The 22,933-nt window shown below is 36.4% G+C and overlaps 1 protein-coding gene across 2 annotated transcripts; it reads right to left on the bottom strand.

Annotated features, from left to right (window-relative positions):
- Positions 1 to 1,970: 1,970 nt before the first annotated feature.
- Positions 1,971 to 22,684, bottom strand: EMB2762 (CCAAT-binding factor). Of its 2 annotated transcripts, none has more exons than XM_077363763.1 (16): positions 22,579 to 22,684; positions 21,095 to 21,837; positions 20,400 to 20,492; positions 18,413 to 18,486; positions 16,851 to 16,912; positions 16,592 to 16,643; positions 14,490 to 14,593; positions 12,913 to 13,004; positions 10,769 to 10,861; positions 9,807 to 9,865; positions 9,524 to 9,698; positions 7,602 to 7,775; positions 5,077 to 5,233; positions 3,160 to 3,217; positions 2,961 to 3,066; positions 1,971 to 2,529 (listed from the first exon to the last, which is right to left on the bottom strand). In XM_077363763.1, the coding sequence occupies exons 2-16, from the start codon at positions 21,446 to 21,448 to the stop codon at positions 2,317 to 2,319; spliced, it is 1,866 nt and encodes a 621-aa protein (XP_077219878.1). In that variant the 5' UTR covers positions 21,449 to 21,837; positions 22,579 to 22,684; the 3' UTR covers positions 1,971 to 2,316. The 2 variants fall into 2 exon arrangements, with proteins under 2 accessions (XP_077219878.1, XP_077219879.1); XM_077363764.1 differs by having other exon boundaries at positions 14,490 to 14,590; positions 22,579 to 22,682.
- Between the last annotated feature and the right edge of the window lie 249 nt (positions 22,685 to 22,933).

Genomic DNA, 22,933 nt, shown 5'->3' with positions numbered 1-22,933 from the left:
TCAAAGTATGGTATGGCCCGCACCATAGGATGATCCAAACCGTCCATTAGATGGGCCATACCCTAAGTAGATAGGTTGCGTCCCAAAAATCATTTCCATAGGTTGATCCTAACACTCCGACATTCAGATCAGGGGGTTAGGATCAACCTAGGGAAATGATTTTTGGGGCACAACCTATTTAGGCTGTGGTCCATCTAATGGACGGTTTGGATCATCCTATGGTGCGAGTCATACGGTACTTTTAATAAAGTGAGAGTGCTCTCATAACTTTTCCCTTAAAAATAGGGGAGATGAATTTTTCATCCCCCTGTAGGATTATGCGCCCCGCTGTTAACGTTATTTGACATATAAAAAGCGTTGAAGTCGGCCACAATTCACTTAAAAATAGGGGCGCATAATCCTACAGGGTGAAAAATTCATCTCCCTTACAAAAATACATGTAATGCTAGTGTCAGGTGCGAGTGCATTTTTTATGAGAAGGGTTTGGTAAATGGTATATTCGCCCCCTTTTCTTTCCCAGGCCACCCCCTTATAGTCTAAAGAATGGGTTTTGCTAGCGTCCATCACAGAAGGCATCTCGCGGAGCATATGTTGCATGAGAGAGTAGCAATCTCAAATGAATTAAATGAATAAGCCATCTCAAATGAGAGAGCAGAAATCTCAAATGAATTAAATGAATAAGACAAAATCTGAGCCTATGTGGCTGCTCTCTCACTCAGCAGACCCTCCGCGAAATGCCTTATGCAATGGACGCTAGTAAATCCCGTAAAGAATAGTCATAAGTTTTTAACTCAACCCATAAGTACATTAGAAAAGGGTGAGTCGGGAAGATAAGTGGGTGAATAGATGAATTTACAAAACTCAGAGAGTAGAGAAAGATTGACCTATCATGATCTGGGTCCTTCATCCTAGGGTCTTGGAATTGTAGTTTGGATTGTAAGAATTTTTTTTTCTTTCCACAATTTAGATAGAAATGATATGATTATGGTTAATTTAGATGGATATTACCATAAAGAGAAGGTCCCTCTATCTTAAAAATTGAATTGGGTCGGTCCATGTTATATTTTTCACATGGGTAAAAGAGGTAGGAAATTTTAGAAATATTTTTACTTTCCAAACCTTTTACAGAAAATTCCTGGAATCCTGGAGTCCGAACTGGGCCTAATTATGAAAAATGGTGTCTCAGACCACAGCCCACAGGGCTCAGATTTTGTCTTATTCATTTAATTCATCTGAGGTGGCTACTCTCTCATGCAACAGCCGGTCCGCGATCCTAGCAAATCCTTATTCCCATCGGTTTCCACACGAAACATTAAATTATTGGGAAATGATATGACACTACTCTCAATTCATACATGTAGTTGCTATAGCTTTTACAATTCAAGGTGGCAAACGTGCCTTGCCGAACTAATAATCCGTGGAAAAAAAATTCTAGTGAGTGAGGAGAGCATAGATGGGGTTAGAGAATAGATAAAAGAAATCATGTTGAATGGTTTTTTATTTTCCTTATTTTTCAGCCCGAACTAATACTCTCCTCACTCACTCACCAACTTCTCAAATCTTTCTTTCTAACCCGTATGGGTGTGGGTCTTGGGCTTAAAGTCATGGGGTAGGCTTCTCATTGACGTGAGTTCGCATCCTCGGGCTTACGCGATGCTCGCAGTTTACAAATGCTTGGGTGGGGATACCCTATGTAGTAAAAAAAAATCTATCTTTCTCTCTCATCTCTATGCCCCTCTCTCGCTATTCTATGCCCCTCTCTCACTATGGGCTCAAAAAGTGGCAGTGTGAAAAATTATATATACAGTAGTAGGACTTAATATAGACATTGTATTAATGAGGAATGATAGATGCAAGGGCTCTCTTTATGCAAGGGCCAAAGAAGGGCCATTGACGTGGATCTACTTAGCCCTTGCATAAAGAGGGCCCTTGCATCTATCATTCCTCTTGTTTTTAAATACTATTAAACATTTAATAATACGAAAATAATCTCTACAGTAGTAGGAATTAATAGTGTTTATACAGGCATATTAAAAGGAGGAAGTGCAGATATCCATTCCCAGAAGGAATTGTAAACACTATGCACACGAAAACTTTGGTATATAAGCCATCCATCCAATCAGTGTATACGGATCTGGATTATTCAATGAACGGGGCCATCTTTTAGGTGGGCCAAAGTGCAAATACAAAGATTCAGTGATCTGAGCGATCCCTAACAATTGAAGACAGGTTAGTCGGCAATAACCAATAGACAATTGATCCAACGTTTAGGATCATTTGATCAGGCCAAATAAATGTAATTGAAATGTGTATCTGTTAGGCTGAGGAGGATTCTATACGTTGCCTCTTAGCAGAATGATTATCCTCTTCTCCATATTTGTTTACCTCACCATTCTCTCCATTTGAGGTTTCTTGTTCATCACCCCGGCCGAATCCAAAAGTCCAACCTGGAAAATCAGATTCAATGAATAGAGAGGTCGGCGTTGCGTTGTAGAATGCAAGAGGAACCTGTTTTATCCGCCGACCAGTCTGTATTTAAAGGTTTCAACAAGTTAGAAGCTGTGTAGACGTGTAGCAACATCACAATTAAACAAATGCCGGCTTTAGGGAACTAATAAACAAAGGCCAAGTTTGACAACCATGAAAGTTTTTTCAATGTAATGTTAGTTTATCAAGTAGTAAGCAAGAGGTAACCAGGGTGGGAGGAGACTTGAGAGGCCATGAATAATGAGGAAATGGTGAGAAGAGGCTAAAAAACAGGAAAAAATCAATTACATCCCCCGTCTTCCTCACACAGTCCCTCAAAGGCCTGCCTCTCCAACGACCACCCTCGCTCACCTTTGGGTGAGCTAATATTCCATGAAAAACAAATTCATGGTTGCCAAACATGGCCTCACAGTCTATTAGTTCCAAAGGAATTGTTTTTGCCTTTGCAAGTCCATATGCCACAGAAATCTCACCTCCGCTCTAAATATAGTTGCGTATGATCCAGAGCAGAAATCTTTAACCGTGACTTCCGAGGTTTTGGCCCTAACAGTCAAATCATTCTCTAGGGATACGACGAACCTGACAGAAAAAATGAATATAATGAGCAAGTTATGATTAGAAAAAAAAATGAATATTGGGGGGATGATAAATTGATAATGGAAAGTGGTCTACCTGGAAACGGCCGGGCAGTAATGATGGCGGAGAGTATCTATTTCCCACAAAGAACTTCCTGTGACAATGGGAATCCAAAGAGCTTATCAAATTGATTTGATGACAACGCAGCTCCTTACAGTCCCCACAAACAAACAAAATAAGAGCAGAAATACAACTTTTTTGCCACAAGAAAAATGAAATAGGGCTAGGAAATGGAATTGGAAATCGAGGTTGATTTTCTTTTGAGGGAACTAAGAAAGTGTTCATAGAAAATGGGGTGCTAGTGAGTCATTGTAGATATAGTTAGGTCTTTGGGGATTTTTTTTGATTCTGAAGTTTGGGTGTTTTGAAAACATTATGGAGACGTAAAGTTTTGATGAGTAGAAAGAACATAAGATCCTCTGAAGAGGAGTTTTAATGGGTTTTGTTGATAAAATGTTTTGAGGGTTTTTGCTTCAATCCAGTTGGTTGTCTTCAAGATCTTCGATGGATGGAAGGGTTGTTTTCAAGATCTTCGTTGAAGATCGCATAGGTTTTTTGGTAGTTTTAACAGGGGTTCTTGTAAGAATGATCTTCTAGGAAGATCGCAGAATTTGAAATATTAGTATTTTTGCTTTGGACTGGTGAATGTAAAGTGGATGGTAAAGGGGGAATAGTTTTGGATCTTTCTTTTAGGGCCCTGGAGTTATCTCCTAGGTCCTCATACGATGTAGTTCATGGGGGACTCCTGGTCCCTTTCTCATGTAAGCCTCTTATGATTTATCAATATATTTCTTGTCACCTTTCAAAAAAAAACAGGGCTAGGAAAAAATAAATTCAATACTTCGAAAGCCTCACAGCAATTAGATAAAATCAAAACGAATAAATTAGAGGTGAAGCAACACCCATATGATACTCGAGCAATATGATGACAGAACTATTCACTTTGATTTTTATTACATGCCAAGCAATTGGTAATTTGGAACAGCCAAAAACATTTGTACAGCACAAAGAACCTACGCAGATCCTAGAGCTAATATTTCACCCAATTAGAATCACTACAGTTTAGATTCTTCACCATAGTAAAAAAGCACAGGAAAAATGAATGGAAAAGATTTGTTATTTTTCTTCAGTAACGTTAACAAATCACAAGATTTGTGATGCAAAACAGAAACCAGACGAGCAAAACAGTATGAGCACATTGGAGATAAATATACGAAGTGCCTTGCAAATGGTCTCACGACGGTTTTCTAAACAAACATAACAGAGTTCAAATAAACAGCTGTACCATCAGTAGAAAAAACAATGTCTTTCCTGCAAAACCGGATGCCATTTCAAGGAAAAAGGACAATGTCCTTGAACACTATTTGACACATGATATGTAATTCTGAACAGACTTTTAGCATTTAGAAAGATGAAAAATTATTTTAGGTACTTCAGGAAACTAGAAATCATGGATAATTGGCCAATTCTTCTATTTAATCAAAATGAATGAAATAGTCTGAGGTATATCTGAGATATGACAGGCTTATTATATCCAGAACAAACATGCAAACAAAATAGGAGATTATATAGGGTGTAAGCCCGTATAGTCCAGTATTTTTCAAAAAGTATTGTACGGCTTACACCATAGGATGATCCAAACCGTCCATTTGATGGGCTACAACGTAAATAGGTTTTGCCCAAAAACTCATATCCATAAAATCATCCTAGCCCTCCGATCGAAAGAGGAACTACATATTATGGAAACCTCTACAGATCGGAGGGCTAGGATCATCTTATGGACATATTTTTTGGGGGAATCCTAATTACATTCAGGCCCAGCAAATGCACGGTTTGGATCATCCTATGGTGGAAGCCATACAGTACATTTTTTAAAATACTGCACTATAAGGGCTTACATCATATAAAAACTCACAAAATAGTAGGCATTAGATCTAGGGGAAAGAATTTTACTCATGGCATCAGACTTCGCAGGATCACTCTGCTCACTGTCAAAAAGATCAACACCCCGTCTTATGTGGTACAAATCTGGTCCAGCATCAGATTTCCTTGTATTCTCATCAATTTCATCTGTTCCCCTTGAATCTCCATCAGTTTCACCATCAGCTTGCTGCACAAACAGCACAACAATCAAGACTTCCAATCAAAGAAAAACAGATTTTAGACGGTTTATCACTCGTAGAAAGGATTAAATAAAGCAGAGGATGGAATATTTACAACCACATGTACATATTATCTATTCTTCAAACACATCAACAGATCCAAAATAGCTCCTGGCCTGCTAGTACGCAATGGTATAAAGAGCAGAATGTTTTCTATATGTGCTGCTGCTTTTCATGGAGCCGATAGGAATGAGCGAAAGAGACTCATTGAGGGGGTCCTAACCATAGTAAGTTAGTAACAAATATCTCTGACATTTTTTTTGAAAGGGTATTCGCCCCCTTATCTTACTAGGGATAGATAGTGTATTTATGAGTTATGACTACTCTTTTACATTGGAGGGGGCTGTCCCGAGCAAGGTTTTAAATTTCGGTCCTCACCGAAACCGAAACCAAAATTTTAGCCGAAATCCCAAAATTTCGGCCAAAATTCGGTTGGAGCAATCAAAATGTCGTTTTTTGGGCCAAATTTTTGGTAATTTCGGCTGAAATTTTGTAAAGGATTAAAAAATTAATATCATAAATTTCGCTGAAATTTCCGAAATTTCGTAGATTTCGGTTTCAGCACATTTCGGTTTCGGTCCTCAACGAAATCTGAAATTTCGGTCCGGCCGAAATTTAAAACCTTGGTCCCAAGGAAGGAAAAAGGGGAATATATCATTTCCCTTTTTGAAACTATCACATTTTTGTGACTTTTTGATAAAATGACATAATCCTGGATTTCCAAGGATATTGAAAGATATCTTCATATTTTATTTTTACTGAGAAAATATTGTGAAAAAATCCTGATATTATTGGCTGTCCTAATTTTTTCTTAAGTTTCATATTTTTATATATTTTATGTATTTTATTTTTTCAGTTTCCCTGATATAAACCAGAATTTTTTTATGACATAGGGTATCCCCACACCATTTTAGGCAGGACTATGGATGCACGCAATCACCCGTAAACCACGCACATCATGTTACTACGGGGGGATTCAAACTCGCGTCAATGGGGATCATAAACATAACATTAAGCCGAAGAGCCGCACCCGTGCGGGTTAATATATAAACCAGAAATCACATCAAAATTTAAAATATCACGAGATATATACACTTCCCGAGAAATTGCAGAGAAAAATACTTATGCCTATGGTCTTAATCTACCTGGTAGCAATGATGATAAGATACTATTCGACCTGGAAGCATATAAAAACTTAACAAAAGCCCTAACTCCTGAATTCTATCAAGCTGTTATCCAATCCAGACATCTGAACTGTACCAAAAACAAAAGGTCCCCACATTGTTATAAACATCCGCTTTTTACTATGAATGATGCTAGCACTGAATAACCTGGGAAAACCATGATAGTTGACCTCCTTAATTAAGCTATGTATAATGTTGACCTTGAAACATGGGGTCATACTTGGCTGGGACAAGATTCTAGGATGTTAAGCCTGGAGACAATCAGAAATTTGTAAAAGTCTAAAAGGAAACCTTGCGTGCAAAGATGATCTGACTCCTTTGAGGCCCGGTAAGGGGTGGTCGGTGGTGGAGGTTGATGTAGATCAAATATGGTCCGAAATAGGAGGAATGGCACGCTGCTAAACAGGGAAGATATCAAAAATAGCATGATGGAAGGATTTGTTGGTGTTGTTTCCTCAAGGAACTTAAGTTCAATGAATGGAACCCACAAATGTTGGAGGAAGGAAACCACTTTAAGGACAAGCAGGTAAGCACTTGGCACGATGGAGCTAGGGTGGGTTCAAAATCCAACCTATAAAGAAATTCAAGTAAAGACAGCAAAAAACAATGAAAGCCCTCCACTTTGGGCCCAATAATGGGCATGCCACCAGAGAAAGGGTAACAAGAGACGTGTAGACCACTACTAGCTAGTTAGACTATGATTGTACAGAGAAGAAACAACAAACGTCATTTGTTTAGCAGTTGAGATACAGAAACATATACAAATGCACAAAATTCCATATATCCATCAAGTCGGTGCATGCCCTGCACATAACTTAAATCCTATCCTGAAATCACACAGCATTAGAAAGCGAGATGTGCAAGCCAGACCATTTGAGTAGGTTTTACGAGCAAGTTTGAGTTACAGTGAAAAGGATCAGAAGAAGCATTTTACATCCAAAAAGCATGCATGACTGGATGAACACGGACGCAGATATGGCGTGTCCCACTCACTAATCACAATCAACTCAACTCAACAAAGCCTTTACCACTAATCACAATGTCATAAAAAAATTCCCAAGATGAAAAGATTACGAGACTCATATAGCAGCAGTTAGAGAGAGAGAGAGAGAGAGAGAGAGAGCAAATTTACCCGATGAACCAAACAGTTAATTGATGGATGCCTTCGCAGGAGATTGTGAATGATAGCTATAATAACCAATGCCCCTGAAGGAGGAACTGAAAGCGCCAGTCTGCTCAATTTCTTCGCAAATGCAGCAGCCAAATATGCTGGAAGAAGCGTAGATTTCAAACAAGAATCCAACAGCTGCATAACATAAACCAAATATATTTAGTAAGCATCCAAAAGTAATCTCTATACTGTTCGTTCTATAAGAAACCATGGAAAATAATTAATTTTCAGCACAAAGGTCGCTGAGATAATGCAATCATTCTGCCGTTATTTGAAATGCTGCATAATGAACTCATTAAGACATCAACCAGATTGGAAACAACAGTGGGAAAGATCATTGGGAGCTAAAAGAGGAATCCTAAGTCCAGTCACCCAACTATGATTTTCTTTTCTTTTCTTTTTCGGTGATCCACTGCCATGCAAATGGAAAATGTGTATGCCCAGGTGGGCAACCACCAATCCATATAGACAAGACATGTCTCACACTGAACACACAACCCCCTGTCCTGTATCCAAAAAGCACTTCTTTAGGAGTTCTCCCAGAAATTCGGCTATTGATTGCAAGCCCTAATCAAGCAAGAAGGGATCTCTCTCAGGCATAGGACCAGAGCCCACCAGTCCACCACATGGTCTGGTGGTGGCCCACCAGATCAACAACTACGAACACCACAAGCACATACCAGATCAACAACTACGAACACCACAAACATGTGCCACATCCCTCATGTACATTGGTCCGGAGTCGACGACTGAATACGTGAAATGACAGTCATGCAACCGGTCTTTGCATTTCTTGAGGTACAAAATGCAAATTGACTTATGTGCAAACAAAGAACTTGGTTTCAAATTCTGTCGTTTTTAAAAGGTTCACTTCAACCAGTCATAACAGACATAAAACTAAAACAAAAAGGTTGTAATATGGCTCCATGTCATGATGGGTAAATTAACATTTAGTGAAAAACTAATAATTTCTCTAAGTAATACAATCAGGTTAAGTTTTGCACACCTGTTTGAGGATTAAATTTGATCAAATTTTAAGTAGTAGTCCATATAACATAGTTCGAAATATTGCCACATCAAGCAGAAATATAAGAATATGTAGATCATCCAAAGCAATTTTTTCCTTCAATTCCAAGGTAATAAAAAAATGAGCATGTAACAAAAGTAATGTAATCATATAGAAAATGTCCACAACATATCCAAATTTAACTTTTACATTGTCATGCATATGATATGAGAACATATCAAACTTCCTTTTTGCTTTTGGAGTGGTAAGGATGAAGTTTGAACCACTGAACTCAACATTTGCATGCTTAAGGACATTACCACTAGTGCAAAGTTTCAATTTGAATAGAGTAATATCTAGTACCTTTTCCCTAGTAACAACTGTAAATGAAGATTTCATGCTTCCTGTAAAAATATTAGACTCCAGGAACTTAATAATATCCAAAAAAATGCTTATTAAACTGATATTGATAAACATTTGATTATATCTTTAAGTCCCTTACATCATATACTCATATCTCAGTTATATAAAGAGGTGAAACATTGTTTAAGGAAACATAAGTGAAGACCTTAATTTAAGATACATATATAAAATTAATTTGCAAAACTTGCCAGTTCAGCTCAAGTTCACACAGTTCAACAAATCTCAGGTGGTAGGCTAGCCAATTAATAAAAAGACATGTGACTTGTCACAAACTCAATAGTATCCTAACAATCAGATAAACATTTGATTTAATCATTTAAGATGTTTATCTGATTTAATCATTTTAAGACACTCAGGACATAAATATTCAATTTCAAATTTCAAGGCATAAAGCAACCATCATTCAGCAAAGAGAAAACACACGTCTCAATAGGACCACCTCAACAAACATTACCTGGAAAAATTTTGCCCTATGTTTCGCCATAAATATAGCAGGTACCAGTAATGCATAAAGCTTTTCATAAAAATTTGGATATTCCAGCCCGTGTTGTGTCATAAGAATAAAAAGACTACTAAGAGCCATGACACTGATAACACCACCAATGTCGTATGATCTTGTTAAAAAATCACTGCAAATTGTCAGGAAAAAAAAATAGATAAGGTTCTTCCGAAGTTTATAAAGGCATATCATGATCAAATATACTACTGCGAAAAGAAAATTCAAGAAATGTACTCACCATAACATGATAGGATTTGCCAAATGGGGAATAACTATCTGATGAAGGGTTGAAAGAACCTGAGTAATATATTGAATGTGAGACAACCATGAAGCACAAGAACAAAAATATTTGACATGACCAAAGAAAGAAAATAAAGAAGTAAGCCTTGAAAAAACACCAAAATTAAGCACAATAAAATTTAATGAAAAGTACAAGAAACATTCTTTCAATTGACAACAGAATGAAGAAAAATTGACAACAGTAAACCCAGAGTACCACATTTACTAAAGAATAAAGTGATAAGATCTGTATGACAATCAAACCTAAGCTCCAAAATTGAGGCCATGAGTTCGATCCCAGCACCCCAAAACACCAACCTGCTGTCAAATACTGATCCAAACCAACCACTACACTAAGGGACATGGGGCTAAGCATCCCATCGAGTCATCTACATGTGTTAGCCTATCTTGAAGTTCCTAGTTTAAAATAGCTCACTTCATTATTACATTTTTTTTTAAAAAGAGCAAATCTAGAGCAGCACAAAAATTAACAAATTTGGTTTCAACTTTCATCTAAGATTTCATTGAGCACTCACAATGACAAGGAAAAAACATGACAATTCCAAACTAGTTAAGAACATGGTTGCCAGAGCGGGAATCGAAAGCGGGAATCAAAACGGGAATCGAAAGCGGGAATCGAAGGCTCCCAGGGAAGAATACTACTCAAGGTTGCCAGAGCGGGAATCGAAAGCAGGAATCGAAACGGGAATCGAAGCGGGAATCGACGGCTCCCAGGGAAGAATCCTGCTTCCTTGGTTAAGAACACAAATTCAAATTTAAGGGCCCTCAAAAACAAGTGCAATAAATAGCAATGACATGCAATGGGGGAAAGCTCAAAAAATGTCCAGAAAGCTAAAAAAAGATTCAATTCAAGAAGAACAAAACCATTAAGAAAGTGGAATGTCTTCCATGAAACAATACCTCCTTGTAAACGTCAATAGGGAGTGGTAACCTAAGAAATGATATCCATGCTTTAGTAAATTTTAACTTCATCTTCTTGGTGATAGACAGAACCTGGATAGGATGCAACAATTAACCAGTCATTAGGAAAAATAGGTAATTATACACTTGCAACCAACAACAACAGGGAACAGTCAAATTTTATCTAACAACAAAACAACTTAGAAATATTAGAAATCTAACATATGGAGGCATCTAAAGGTACACATAGGTAATTATACACTTGCAACCAACAAACACGGAGAACAGCCAATATTTTATCTAACAAAAAAACAACTTAGAAATACTAGAAATGGAACATGGAGGCATCTAAAGGTACATTAAATTAAATGATGCATGAGGAAAAAACCGGTGATGAAGTTTTTGGAAACAACTTAGTAAATAGGCATCTAAAGGTACGTCATACAAGAAACTTCAACCAAATTAACATCGAATACTCTTTTAACAAAAACAAACCAAGAAAAAGCACAACATTACACCTTTTTTTCAAATGAAGCCAAAGGTGACGGGTCGTAGGTTGCCTTTTTTGAGATATTGTATGCTGTTAATGATGGCAAATTATAATAGTATTTGGGATTCTTGGTTATGGTGTAGTGGCCCTAATAGCAACAAGAGATATAATTGTTTGTGGAAAATCCTATTCCCTTTAATTTTGTGGTTAACGAGGAAAGAAAGAAATAGTTGTATTTTTAAAGGCAAAAGAAACAATTTAGGTTCTAGTATTAATTCTGTTAAAGTATAAAAGATAAATAACGCCTTTCTCCAATAGCTTAAGCTTTTGGAGAAGTTGGTAAGTTAACATATTCAAAGTTTTTCATTTAGCTAATATTTCTCCTCCAGAAATTATCAGGGGGGCAAGGTTTCTGAGCTATAGCTCAGCCTAAGCAAGCCACTATAAATACACCATCTCCATGTTGTTTGACTCATCCTTCCCATTCATTCTTAGCACCTCACACAGATAGGGTGTTCCTAAGAAACCATCTCCATACCATAATCCTAACCATTCAATCTATAGGAGCCTAATTTGTAGCCATCCATTTTAAACCTCCACAAATCATAACCCTAACCATAACCTATAACCCTAACCATAACCATAATCCTACCTATAACCTATAGAATGAATGGGTTGGATGACTCAAACAACTATGGGAGATGGTATATTTAGAGTGCTGCTCAGGCTGCGCGATACCTCAAAAACCTTTTCTTAAATTATCATAGGTTGGATCTCTATTTGCAAGGGATTAGATGAGTTTTGAGTCGACAATTTTTTGAACATTGTTACAAAAGGTGACATAAATGATCACCTGAAAATTGCAAGGAAGATTTATATCAAGCTATTATATGTATTTGGGAAGAAATCATGCCTGATAGTACAAAAATAATCTTACAATCAAATGTATAAATAGGATATTTAAGAGCTGAAATTGGTTTTCTTTTTTCTTTTTATCTCTTTAACAGCTGAAAATGTTTGTGGAAAAAAATATTTCTTTAAATCACGTGGGAAAAAATATTCTTAAAGACCTTCAAGAGGCTTCTTCTTCATTTTTCATATATGGTGATAATCAATCCAGCTTACCAAAGAGACCAAAAAATATCAAGGGAGTAAAGTCCAAACTAGTCAAACAAAGCACCTCTTAAGTTCCATCCAGCAAATTAAAGGCATATTCCACAAAGTTGTCAACCAAGAGAATGATAATAATTCGTATCTTTGAACTGTAAGAGAATGACACTATTTTCCCCAAGGAAGTCCTCAGTAAATGGACTAGGCACCGTATTATGAGGAATCCTGGTGAAAATGAACAACTGCTGTTAAACTTTCTTCATAGCTGTTACATCGGTAGGGGACCCTGATAATGTGTATTTTGTGTCTAGAGTGTTCACAGAACAATTAAAATGTGATATAATTCACCACATTCATGGAATATATCAGAGTTTCAGTTTCTTAAAGATGCATGAGCATGTATTTAGAATACCACATAAACTACCTGCCCCCCAAAAAAAAGAAGCAAGAACCATTAAAATGGGCAAAGTCATATTCATTGTTTCCAAATTCCAATATGGCATGCAATATGAAGTTAAAAGAGTAATATAAATTATGAACTCACATCGTTGTTGCACTTCTTTAATTTATAAGCCTCACCATTTACAGGTGAAACCTCAGAAGATGGTTCACAATCAGCTTCTTTGAATGAAAACCCTAAATTCATAGATTAATGAAAAATATTAGGAAGCCCTTTGTTTTTTACAGTATACATTAGGAAACTCAACCAGCCATAAAAGTGAAAATAATAATGTAAAGCCAGCAAACATGATTACACAGATAATGAGTATATAGATAAATGTTGTGCAGGAAGAAATTGCCAAAATCATAAAGTTAATATTGATTACCCATTGACCTTTAATTAATGGTACTGCTTGAAAACAAAGGGAAATTAAATTCCCCAGTTCAAGTCCGTAGTGAGCATGAAACAACCTTATTCACAAAAAGAAAATGGTAAACCCGTGAGGCACTTATTCTTCTATATGATTAATGAAACAATGTTACCCATACAACAGACATCATCACAAATCCCATTGAACATGAAGAAAAGGAGCATCGTTCTTGAGATATAAAAGAGCAATGCATCATGAATTAAAGAGTGAAATTACAATAAATGCACTGAACTTGGCTTTCCTATGAACCAGTCAATCAAACAAAAGGAAAATAGAAGAACAGGAAAAGATATGTCAATCAATATGCAACCAAGGTTTCATGTTTCGGTTTCGGTTTCGGTATGCGTTTCGATCGTGATGGAAATGGAAACATGCCGGTTTCGAATGGAAATTTCAATGAAAATCCTCTAAAATCATGGAAATATATAAATGATGAACATTGAAGATGAAACTTCAAAAAATGCAAGAATAAGCACAATACACACTAAAAACCATCACATGAGCAAAAAAATTATCTATAATAGTTTTAACATCAAACACCTAAAGAAATGTCTTGTGCATATCTGATAATTCAATACATACCACATTTCACATGTAATTCATATAAATTTATACATTTTTTTTTGAGGAAGCATATAAATTTATACATAATACATACACCACATTTCACATGTGATTCATATAAATTTATACATAATACATAAACCACATTTCATATGCAATTCATATAAATATATTTTTTTAAACACATACTGCCAGAACAGAGAACATGACCTTGGATAGGATAGAATGGAAGAAAATGATCCAAGTAGATGAACCCAAATAGAGCTAGGATTAGAGTCGGGTAAATTCCTTTCACCTTCTTCATGAAATTTTTCTAAAGGATTCATTTAGCCGACCCCAACTAGTTTGGGAAAAAGGCTTTGTTGAGTTGAGTTGAGTTGAGTTGAAACACATACTGCCATAGTACCAATACACTTTGGTTTCGGCATTCGTTTCGGCATTCGTTTCGATTTCGATATGCATTTCGGTGAGGATGGAAATGGACATATTTCGATCGTTTTGGTGGAAATTTAAAACCATGCACACAGCAAAGTATCATATATAAGAAATAATTCTCAAACAAGAATAATCAATTCATCGATAATAAGAAAATGCACAAATCGAGAAAGGGAAAAAGGAACTAGAAGAATGGCATACACAAATGTAAAGATCACTCAAAACTTCAACAAAAGAATAAAGCATTCACCTAACTGACTCCACATCTCATTATCAGATTTCGCATCCTGGCCTTCTAGAGGAGGGACACGTGATAAAATATCATGTATCTTGCGAATAGCAACCTCGACACTGCTTCAAAAGAATATAAAATCAAATAAATAAGAAAAATTCTATAGAAACAACACCAAAGACAATGTGAATTCTATAATTTATATCATCAAGTTCAAAAGTGTGATGCCACAAAACTTAACCAATAACAGAAGTGAAATATATGGGCATAATGCAACAATTATTGAATAAGAAGAGAATAATTGCAATAGGTAAGCACCAATGAGCATAGTTTTAAATTTCAGCTGAAATCCGAAATTCTCGTCGGCTTCGGTTTGGACCGACACTGAAAGAACAATGAATCGGAAAAGTATAAGATTTTGGTGAAATTTTGGAATTTTGCCGAAATTTCGTTATTTATCAATGTCTAACAACTCGTTGACTCGACACGGAACTCGCCCGAGTCGACTCCCTTCTACCTTGGCCGCATTCCGCCTATGTCACAAATATCTCCGATATTTTCAAAATATAGCGTTTTTATCGCGAGATTTTGATAAAATGACAAAATCCCGAACTAATCCCGAGATTTTAAAAATATAGCGATATTTTCGTTTTTATCATAAAATATCCCGATAATATCGCGATATTATCCCGATAATATCGCGATATTATCCCGATATTTTAATTTTATATTTTTTTCTTAAATTTAATATTTTTATATATTTTTTAAGTAATTTAGTTTTACCGTTTATTTCCCTATATAAACCCGAAAAAATTTACAAAAATTAATATACCCCGAGATTTTCCCTTGCCGAGAAATTCCCGAGAACGACATTTGTGACATAGCATTCCGCGTTGCACCACATCCGCATTCCGTGTTTTGTCCTACAGAGTAAATAAAAACTCCTTTGACTCTCCCGAGTTATGTAGGGTCATCATAGTCCCTTCAGTTTTCACATTCAGTTTTTCTTTGGTCTGTTTGCTGTTTTTAGGGTCATCTCAGTCCTCTTTTTTGTGTTTTCACCCCCACCCCCTTCTCTATTTTTTTTAACAAAGAAATTCTGCCTTCTGCCCTCTGCCAAAAGGGTCATAAGGAAAGAGTTAAACAATAAGCCATCCGGTGTTTCCACCATACAAATCAAATCTCCTTTAATCGATGAGACAACAACCTTTTCTAACAAATGGAATAACCCAAGAAAACAAGAAGACTGATGAAGAAAACTATAGCACAATCGGCCACTGCCTAAGCCTAATACGCAACAAGAATTCACTTTTGAATTCACAAACAGACCATCTACCCAACTCTCAGTAGCCCCACATCCTTAACCCCATACTTCCCAACAATCACCAACGAACTTTATTTTCTTTGCCAAACTTCCAAAGTCATTTTGCCCAAACTGCATAGTTCCTTAAGCACAAGAAACCTTATCCAAGGCCTCCACATCTTTTGGATTTGCAAAAATCCTCCCACATCACAACTTCACAAGAGGCCTAAGCCACTTTGCTTCCTCTTTCCCTTCACACATGGAATCACTTTGGAGCACCTTGGTATTCAAACGCATGCACTGGCAGAAAAAAAGTTTACAGATAAGGTAAATATCTGTATTTCATATGGATCATGCTTTCATTTTGTAAAATGCATTGACCACTAAACACCTACTTAGAAGCATGGTTTTAAATTTCATCTGAAGTCCGAAATTTCGGATTTCGGTTGGGACAGAAATCCCAAATTTTGAGATATTCAATTTTTTTTCAAAAATTTAGTATATTTCCGACATTTCAGTCGAAAGTAACAAATTAATTAATTAATTCCTTTTTGACCAGATTTCGGCCGAAATTTCTGTTTCAAACAAGGCCGAAACCGAAATTTAAATCCATGCTTATGAGTAATCAGTTTATTTTAATTACTGGGACAAAACAACTGTCACAAAACCACGAATTTTCAGTTTGTCTCGAAAAATGAAAAATGTGGAAATGTAGATGTATAATCAGAGAGATAAAGAAACGGAGACAGGAAGACAAAAAGTGAGATAAAAGAAACTAAAATGTACAAAAGAAAATGAAAGATCTTATGGAACTGACCTCGAGCCTGAAATATGGTCGCCATCATCTTGATAGCTCGCGTCTCCATTTTCTAATAAAAACTAAGAAATCAATAAATAAAAGGACAAGAAAAAACAAGTTGAATGCTCCATAACTCACAATGAAACATTTAGCATCTCAAGTTATAGGCTTACAAAGGAGGAAAAAATTATGAAATCCTTAAATCATTTGTTTAATTAAACAAATTCTACCAACGAACTTTGCTTGAAGAAGGTGAAGGCCAGGAAGAAGTAATTACCAGTAATATCTTCTGTCTCCAAACTCCTGGAGAACTTTTCCAGGCAAACATAAGTGAAATAACTGAACCAAAAATAGAGAAATAAAAAAAAGTCAAGCACATTATATGATGTGTATCACCTATAAGCAGCACCAAAGAATTTGATGACCAGAGAGCTAAATGATGTTTCTTTATATGTGAACCAATGGAACAATTGACAGGAAAGGAAATAAGAAATCTATATGTCATAAGATATGTTAAATCCCTTGGACCATGATAATGCAGTACAACATGAACGTGTATAACAACTATAAAAAAAACCACTGTTATTTAAAAATAAAAATAAAAAATTCTTGAATAAAAAAGTAACCAAGCCTTCAAAATACAACAACCCTGAAGAACTGATGCCATCATAAAATGGTTAACCCTCTCTGGTTCTTCTCTCACAGAGGCTTGATTTAAGTGCAATAGGGAAGTTCCTCAATGTGCAAACAGCCTCATCAGGTACAGCCGTACAGCGGTACTTCTTTTTATTCTTGATAAAGCTTTTTGAGTTTAAAATTTGAACTGAAAGACCTTGGGTAAACCAGATCTTTCCTAGGAAGAGAAGTCTCAGCCAAAAAAGGGGGAAAAGAGGGTTGAAATTGACCCTTATTGTGCTATAATGATGACATTAGTACAATCCCTTGCTGATGTCAGCATGGGGACCACAAATTTTGGTTCAGTAAGGAAACAGCAATACCTTTTGGAAGTTGGTTTCTACTCTTAAGTTTACCATTACTTTGGATGTAAGTAGGAAACATTCAGATCTGTTTTTAAGATACTCCTATCAGTCGACATATATATAGAAAGAAGAGGTAATGAACTATGGCTTTTTGGGGTTTTTATATTTTAAGAACAGTACATGAACATGGCAACAGTGTTTTCTTTTGAACGTTGTTTTATTTTGTTGTCTTCTCTCAGAATAGCAGCTATATTTCTCTCCGCATTATCTCTAAGGTATGCGTTGATCTTGAATATGGAAATTAAATTTGAAAGTTGGACTGTTATTTTCTTGAATATGGAAATTAAATTTGAAAGTTGGACAGCTATTTTCCAGTGCGCCAGTATTCTTCTTTTTCACCTTTAGTTGTAGATTGTTCCTATTCGTTTACGTATTTGTGAAGAGCATTGCTGCAATTGCACGCATGTTTTAATATTTATATCAAGACAATATTCGATTTATCTCGCATTGAAAAAAGATCCCAAAACACTTCCACTGGCTATCTATTGTTGGATACATCAAGCAATAATCATAAAACCATTACACATTAGTTTAAGGGATTTGCTAGTGTCCACGGCAGAAGGCATTTCGCAGATGGGCTGTTGCCTGTGAGAGCAGCCACCTCATGAATTAGGACAAAATCTGCTGAAAAGTGAGCCTATGTGGCTGCTCTCACGTGCAACAACCCGTTCGTGAAATGACTTCTGCGATAGAAGCTAGCAAATCCCTCTTAGTTTAAAGCATCATACAGATGAGTATATGACATCCATTTTCATAAATATGGAATTACCCAAATGAAGAGAAAGTAAATAGACCATACCGAATATCTATGTACTTGAAAAACTTTGACACAAGCAAGTCTAACGGAAAATCAACAGAAGATGTTGGATGCACCTGCAAAACAAAGGATAAAAAACAAAATGCTGACAGAAACAACAAGTCGGAGACAAACAACACAATACTCCATATTGAAAAGATTAGAACAGATACATATAACAGAATCTCTGAAAGAAAGCTTTTGAGCATTTCAACTAAAAACGAATGATCGCCAGCAAACAATGCATACAAATACAAATTTTAACGTCAAAGTGTTTAAGAGATAAGAATATAAGGCACTTTTTATTTCTAGATATATAATAGCGCGCACAACTATAAAGCTTGAAAAGAAAATTAAAAATACAGGGGAAGACTAGGCAACAAATTTGATTTTTCCATAGCACGCAAAATATACCAAAAAATATTATCATGAGCAAACGAAATTTGAGGGTCTAGGGTCTCACAAGACACTTATCATTTCGTGATATTATTTTACCCAAAAACTCAGTGACCCACTTAGAAAATCAGCTGTTTGGGACCTAGGCATAGAAAATTGGTAACTGGACTTGGACCACACAGGTATAAGTCTCATGCAATTGCAGGATGCAGGCTTGAGATAATGGGAACACTGCACATGAATCTCAGTACCAGACATTTTTTTAAAAAATCGGTTAGGATGTTCAAACTTCAAACAGGATATGGAATCACTATGAGATTGTCATAGTAAAGACAATGAATCTGATGACATGGAGAGGAAAAGCACGCCGATGCGAAGACATACATGGACCCCATGGGTGACTGTTTATAACTTTACACCCTGTTAGACCACAGCCGAATATTGGACCATCAAGACCGAAGCTAAATCTTCAGATTATAACTAAGAAAATGAGGAGATAGTCTTAGGGCTTTTACAACCCAGACTGTGAGAAGCTTACATGGATATTTATAAGCTCCAACTAAGTCCTCAATTCTAATCAAAAGTTGGAATTTGAAACAAGCATTCTTATTCTAATTTAACTAAAATTTTCAATAATTTCTATCATACCCTAGAATCTCTACAAGATAGAAACAGCCAATAACCTTCCCTTTCAAGGCTTTTTTTTTTTTTTTGGAATGATGAGAAAAATTAATTATGTAAAAAGGAAGATACAAATCGAAACCAAGTTGAGATGGTCACAGGCAGTTGTTTCATTCATTGTTTCAAAACCCCCCACATCAATCGAAGACTCGCCCGAGTCAACTCCATTTTAACATGGCTGAGTGCTTGTCTGAGTATCTGTTATGTGCTACCAAGTCAATCAAACCACCTTTGACCCCCCGAGTTATAACTGCATTGACTAAGTGCTCGAACGTTGCGCCGAGTCAGCTAGCATTTACTTCGGCTGCGTTTTGGCAAACGTCATCTTTCACTGATTGAATCCATACACATTGAACATGATAATTTTATTCTAAGTCTTCTTAAATTATTTTTTTCCTGAATGATGAAAATTTAATTAAAGAAAAAGGAAAACCCAATAACTGAGATGGTCCATTACATCCAAACTATGTAGGATCGAAGATAAGGTACAAATGAAAATAGTCAAGGCAATGATACAAAAACAATGCAAAAACAGTATTGAAGTCCTTTCCAATGCCCCAAGTAATGCTTCCCCATCTTTTTGAAATTTTCTCCCTTATGTAGACTATTAATTCAGTCATCTTTATTCACCAAGTTTCTAATGCATCCTTATTGAGCATCCGAGGGCTTCAGACCCATGCAAAATAAGCAATACAAGTAGCAATAATGAATCTCAAGATCCATCCTATCCTAAGGCTTTAAACATCAGTCACATCATATGGAATAACCTAGATAAGTACCCATTATGAATCTCAATATTTAGCTTTAATTAATTAATTAAATGGAAAGAACAAACAAAAAACATAGAATTGTCAACAAAAGTAATAGGAAAAAAGTAACAACAATTCAACGACAATACACAAACAGAACTCACAATACTACGAAGAAACTTGTGGTAGATAGCCGACTGGAACCTCCCCCCTCGTCCCATCTTCACAAACTCCATCACCGCATCCAACGCAACATCCTAACAACATTTCTCAACAAATACAAAAATTACAAGAGACTCCGAATACAACAACATAACCAAGTATTTAAATGTCAGTTTCAGCCACCACCGAAACCGAAATAGTTCTGTTTCGATGCAAATTTCTACCGAAATCATGTGAAATCTTAATAAAAATATCGGTTTTTTTTTTTGGGCGTTGATATTTTCACCCTCTCTGCATTACGCATCCGCCCCCCTTATAACGTGAACAGTGGGCAACCTTAACGTTTTTTGACGTCAAATCATGTTAAAAGGTGCGTGAATGCGTACTGCAGGGGAGTGAAAATATCATCACCCTTTATAAAAAAAAAAGGCGATTTCGGTGGAAATTTCAGTAATTTCATTGGAAATCTTTAACATTTAGTTGGAAATTTCACAAATAAGGGTGAAAAACAAAATTTTGGTTGGAATTTCACGAAATCCCAGATTTTTTGGATTCAATGTACTTTCAGTTTCTGTCCAAAGTCCAAACCAACACCGAGATTTCGGATTTCGGACTTCGGACGGAATTTAAAACTATGACATCCGAATCGACAAACAAAGCAATCAATCAATCCAAGCAGGCGAAAAAAAATACTTACTTTCAGAGCTTCATCTGATTGAGAAGATACAGCAAGATTGACGAGCGAATTTATGAATTGGTCGAATTTCGAGCGAAGCCAAGTCCTATAAACAGCCTCGGGATCCTCTTTTTCTGCGAGAGATTTCGAAGAAGATGGAGGAAGATCGGGAAGAACAGGAATGAAGAAAGATTGAAGAGAGAGGAGAGATTCTAGGGCATGCTGAGGAGGAGAAGAAGGGGAGATGAAGGATAAGAGGAGGGGGAGGTTATTGATGTGGGATCTGGAGGAGAGGAGCTGCTGACCTAGGGTTTTGAGATCTTTGAGTGTGTAGTTTTCTCTCTTTTTCTGCTTCTTTGAGAGAATCGAAGCCATTTGGGAAAAAGGAAGAAGAAACAGTAGCAGACTACGAGGCTGGAAATGGATTCTAGGGTTTCTTCTCAAAAATTCGGCAAAATCAAAATGGGTTCTTCAAGCGTGCGAAATCTCAGAACTCAGCCCTAGAAGGTTCTTCGAGAAAATGAAAGAGAGAGAATACGAGGATGATAAACCCTAAACCCCAATGCTCTGTTCTCTCGTCGGGAAAGGAAAGGAAAGGGAAGGGAAGGGAAGGAAACTGACGTGGCAGAAAGGAAAGGGAAGGAAAAGAAACCTCACAGAAAACCTGTCAGATGAGAGTTTCGTTCCACAGAAAGCTCACAGAAACTTCACAAAAACTCCAGAAATATGCGTTTCGTTTCGTTGCACGGAAACTCAATAGAAGCCTGTTAAACAGAAACTGTGACAAACTAACATGTAGAATTCTGAGTAACTAATACATTAAACCCAAATTCTGTGTTAAAAAAATCAGAAATGTGAATCTCATTACCATAAACCACTAAACCCCTAAACCCTAATCCTAACCCTTAAACCCTATTTCCCATCACAAGAAAATAAATACCAAGCAAAATAAATATCCAGCACAAGAGAATAAATACCAAACAAAACATGTTGATTTGCAAAAAAATAATACGAACAGGAACGAATAAATACCCAAAATATTGTACCAAATACAAAGAAATGAGGAACAAATACCAACCCTAGATCTACCCAAAATATGAAAAAATGAGGAACAAAGACCAAAAATATTGTAACAAAACTTGTTGATTTGCAAAAAAAATACAAAAAAAAAAAATTGTAACAGATGTACCCAAATACAAAAAAATACCGTAACAGAAGATCTATAAACCTTATTTCTGGAACCCTAAATCCATATAAATCATAAACCCTAACCCAAATCTGTAAACCCTAAACTAAATGCATAAACCATAAACCCTAAATCCAAACTCGGAAACCCTAAATACCAAAATATAATGGAAAAAAAAAGATAAAAAACGAAACCTTAACTAGTAAATCCGAATCCCTACCCTCAAACCCTATATCCAGCAAAAAAATTCAGAGAAATATAGAGATAGAGACACAGAGAGAGAGGGGTGGAGAGAGAGAGAGAGAGAGAGGAGACTTACCGGACGGAGGTCTTGCGAGAGAGAGACGTCGACAGTGGTCTTGCGCGCGAGAGAGAGGGGAAATATAGAGGTTTCCGATGTATGAGGTGGGGAAAGGGCTTTCCGTGAAATCGCGGAAAGCCCTTTTCCACGTAATTTTTTATAAATTTCCACGTAAGTTATAAAAGTTTCCGCAAAAACTAAAGAAACACGGTTTTTGGAGTTTTACACGGAAAAAAAGGGAACTTTCTGCGGAAAAATGGGAAAAGGAAACTAAAAGAACACAGCACAAGGATGATGTTAAAAGTTAAAACTATCTCTCTCCCTTGGGCCCACCTGATTCGAAGATCTAAACCGTTCATTTATTGGGCTCCAA

This window comes from Tasmannia lanceolata, unplaced genomic scaffold (genome assembly GCF_043159265.1).
Source record: "Tasmannia lanceolata isolate RefF3 unplaced genomic scaffold, GAP_Taslan_0.1 ptg000020l, whole genome shotgun sequence".
Taxonomy (NCBI): Eukaryota; Viridiplantae; Streptophyta; class Magnoliopsida; order Canellales; family Winteraceae; genus Tasmannia; species Tasmannia lanceolata.
This window is presented reverse-complemented; position numbering and strand designations above follow the sequence as displayed.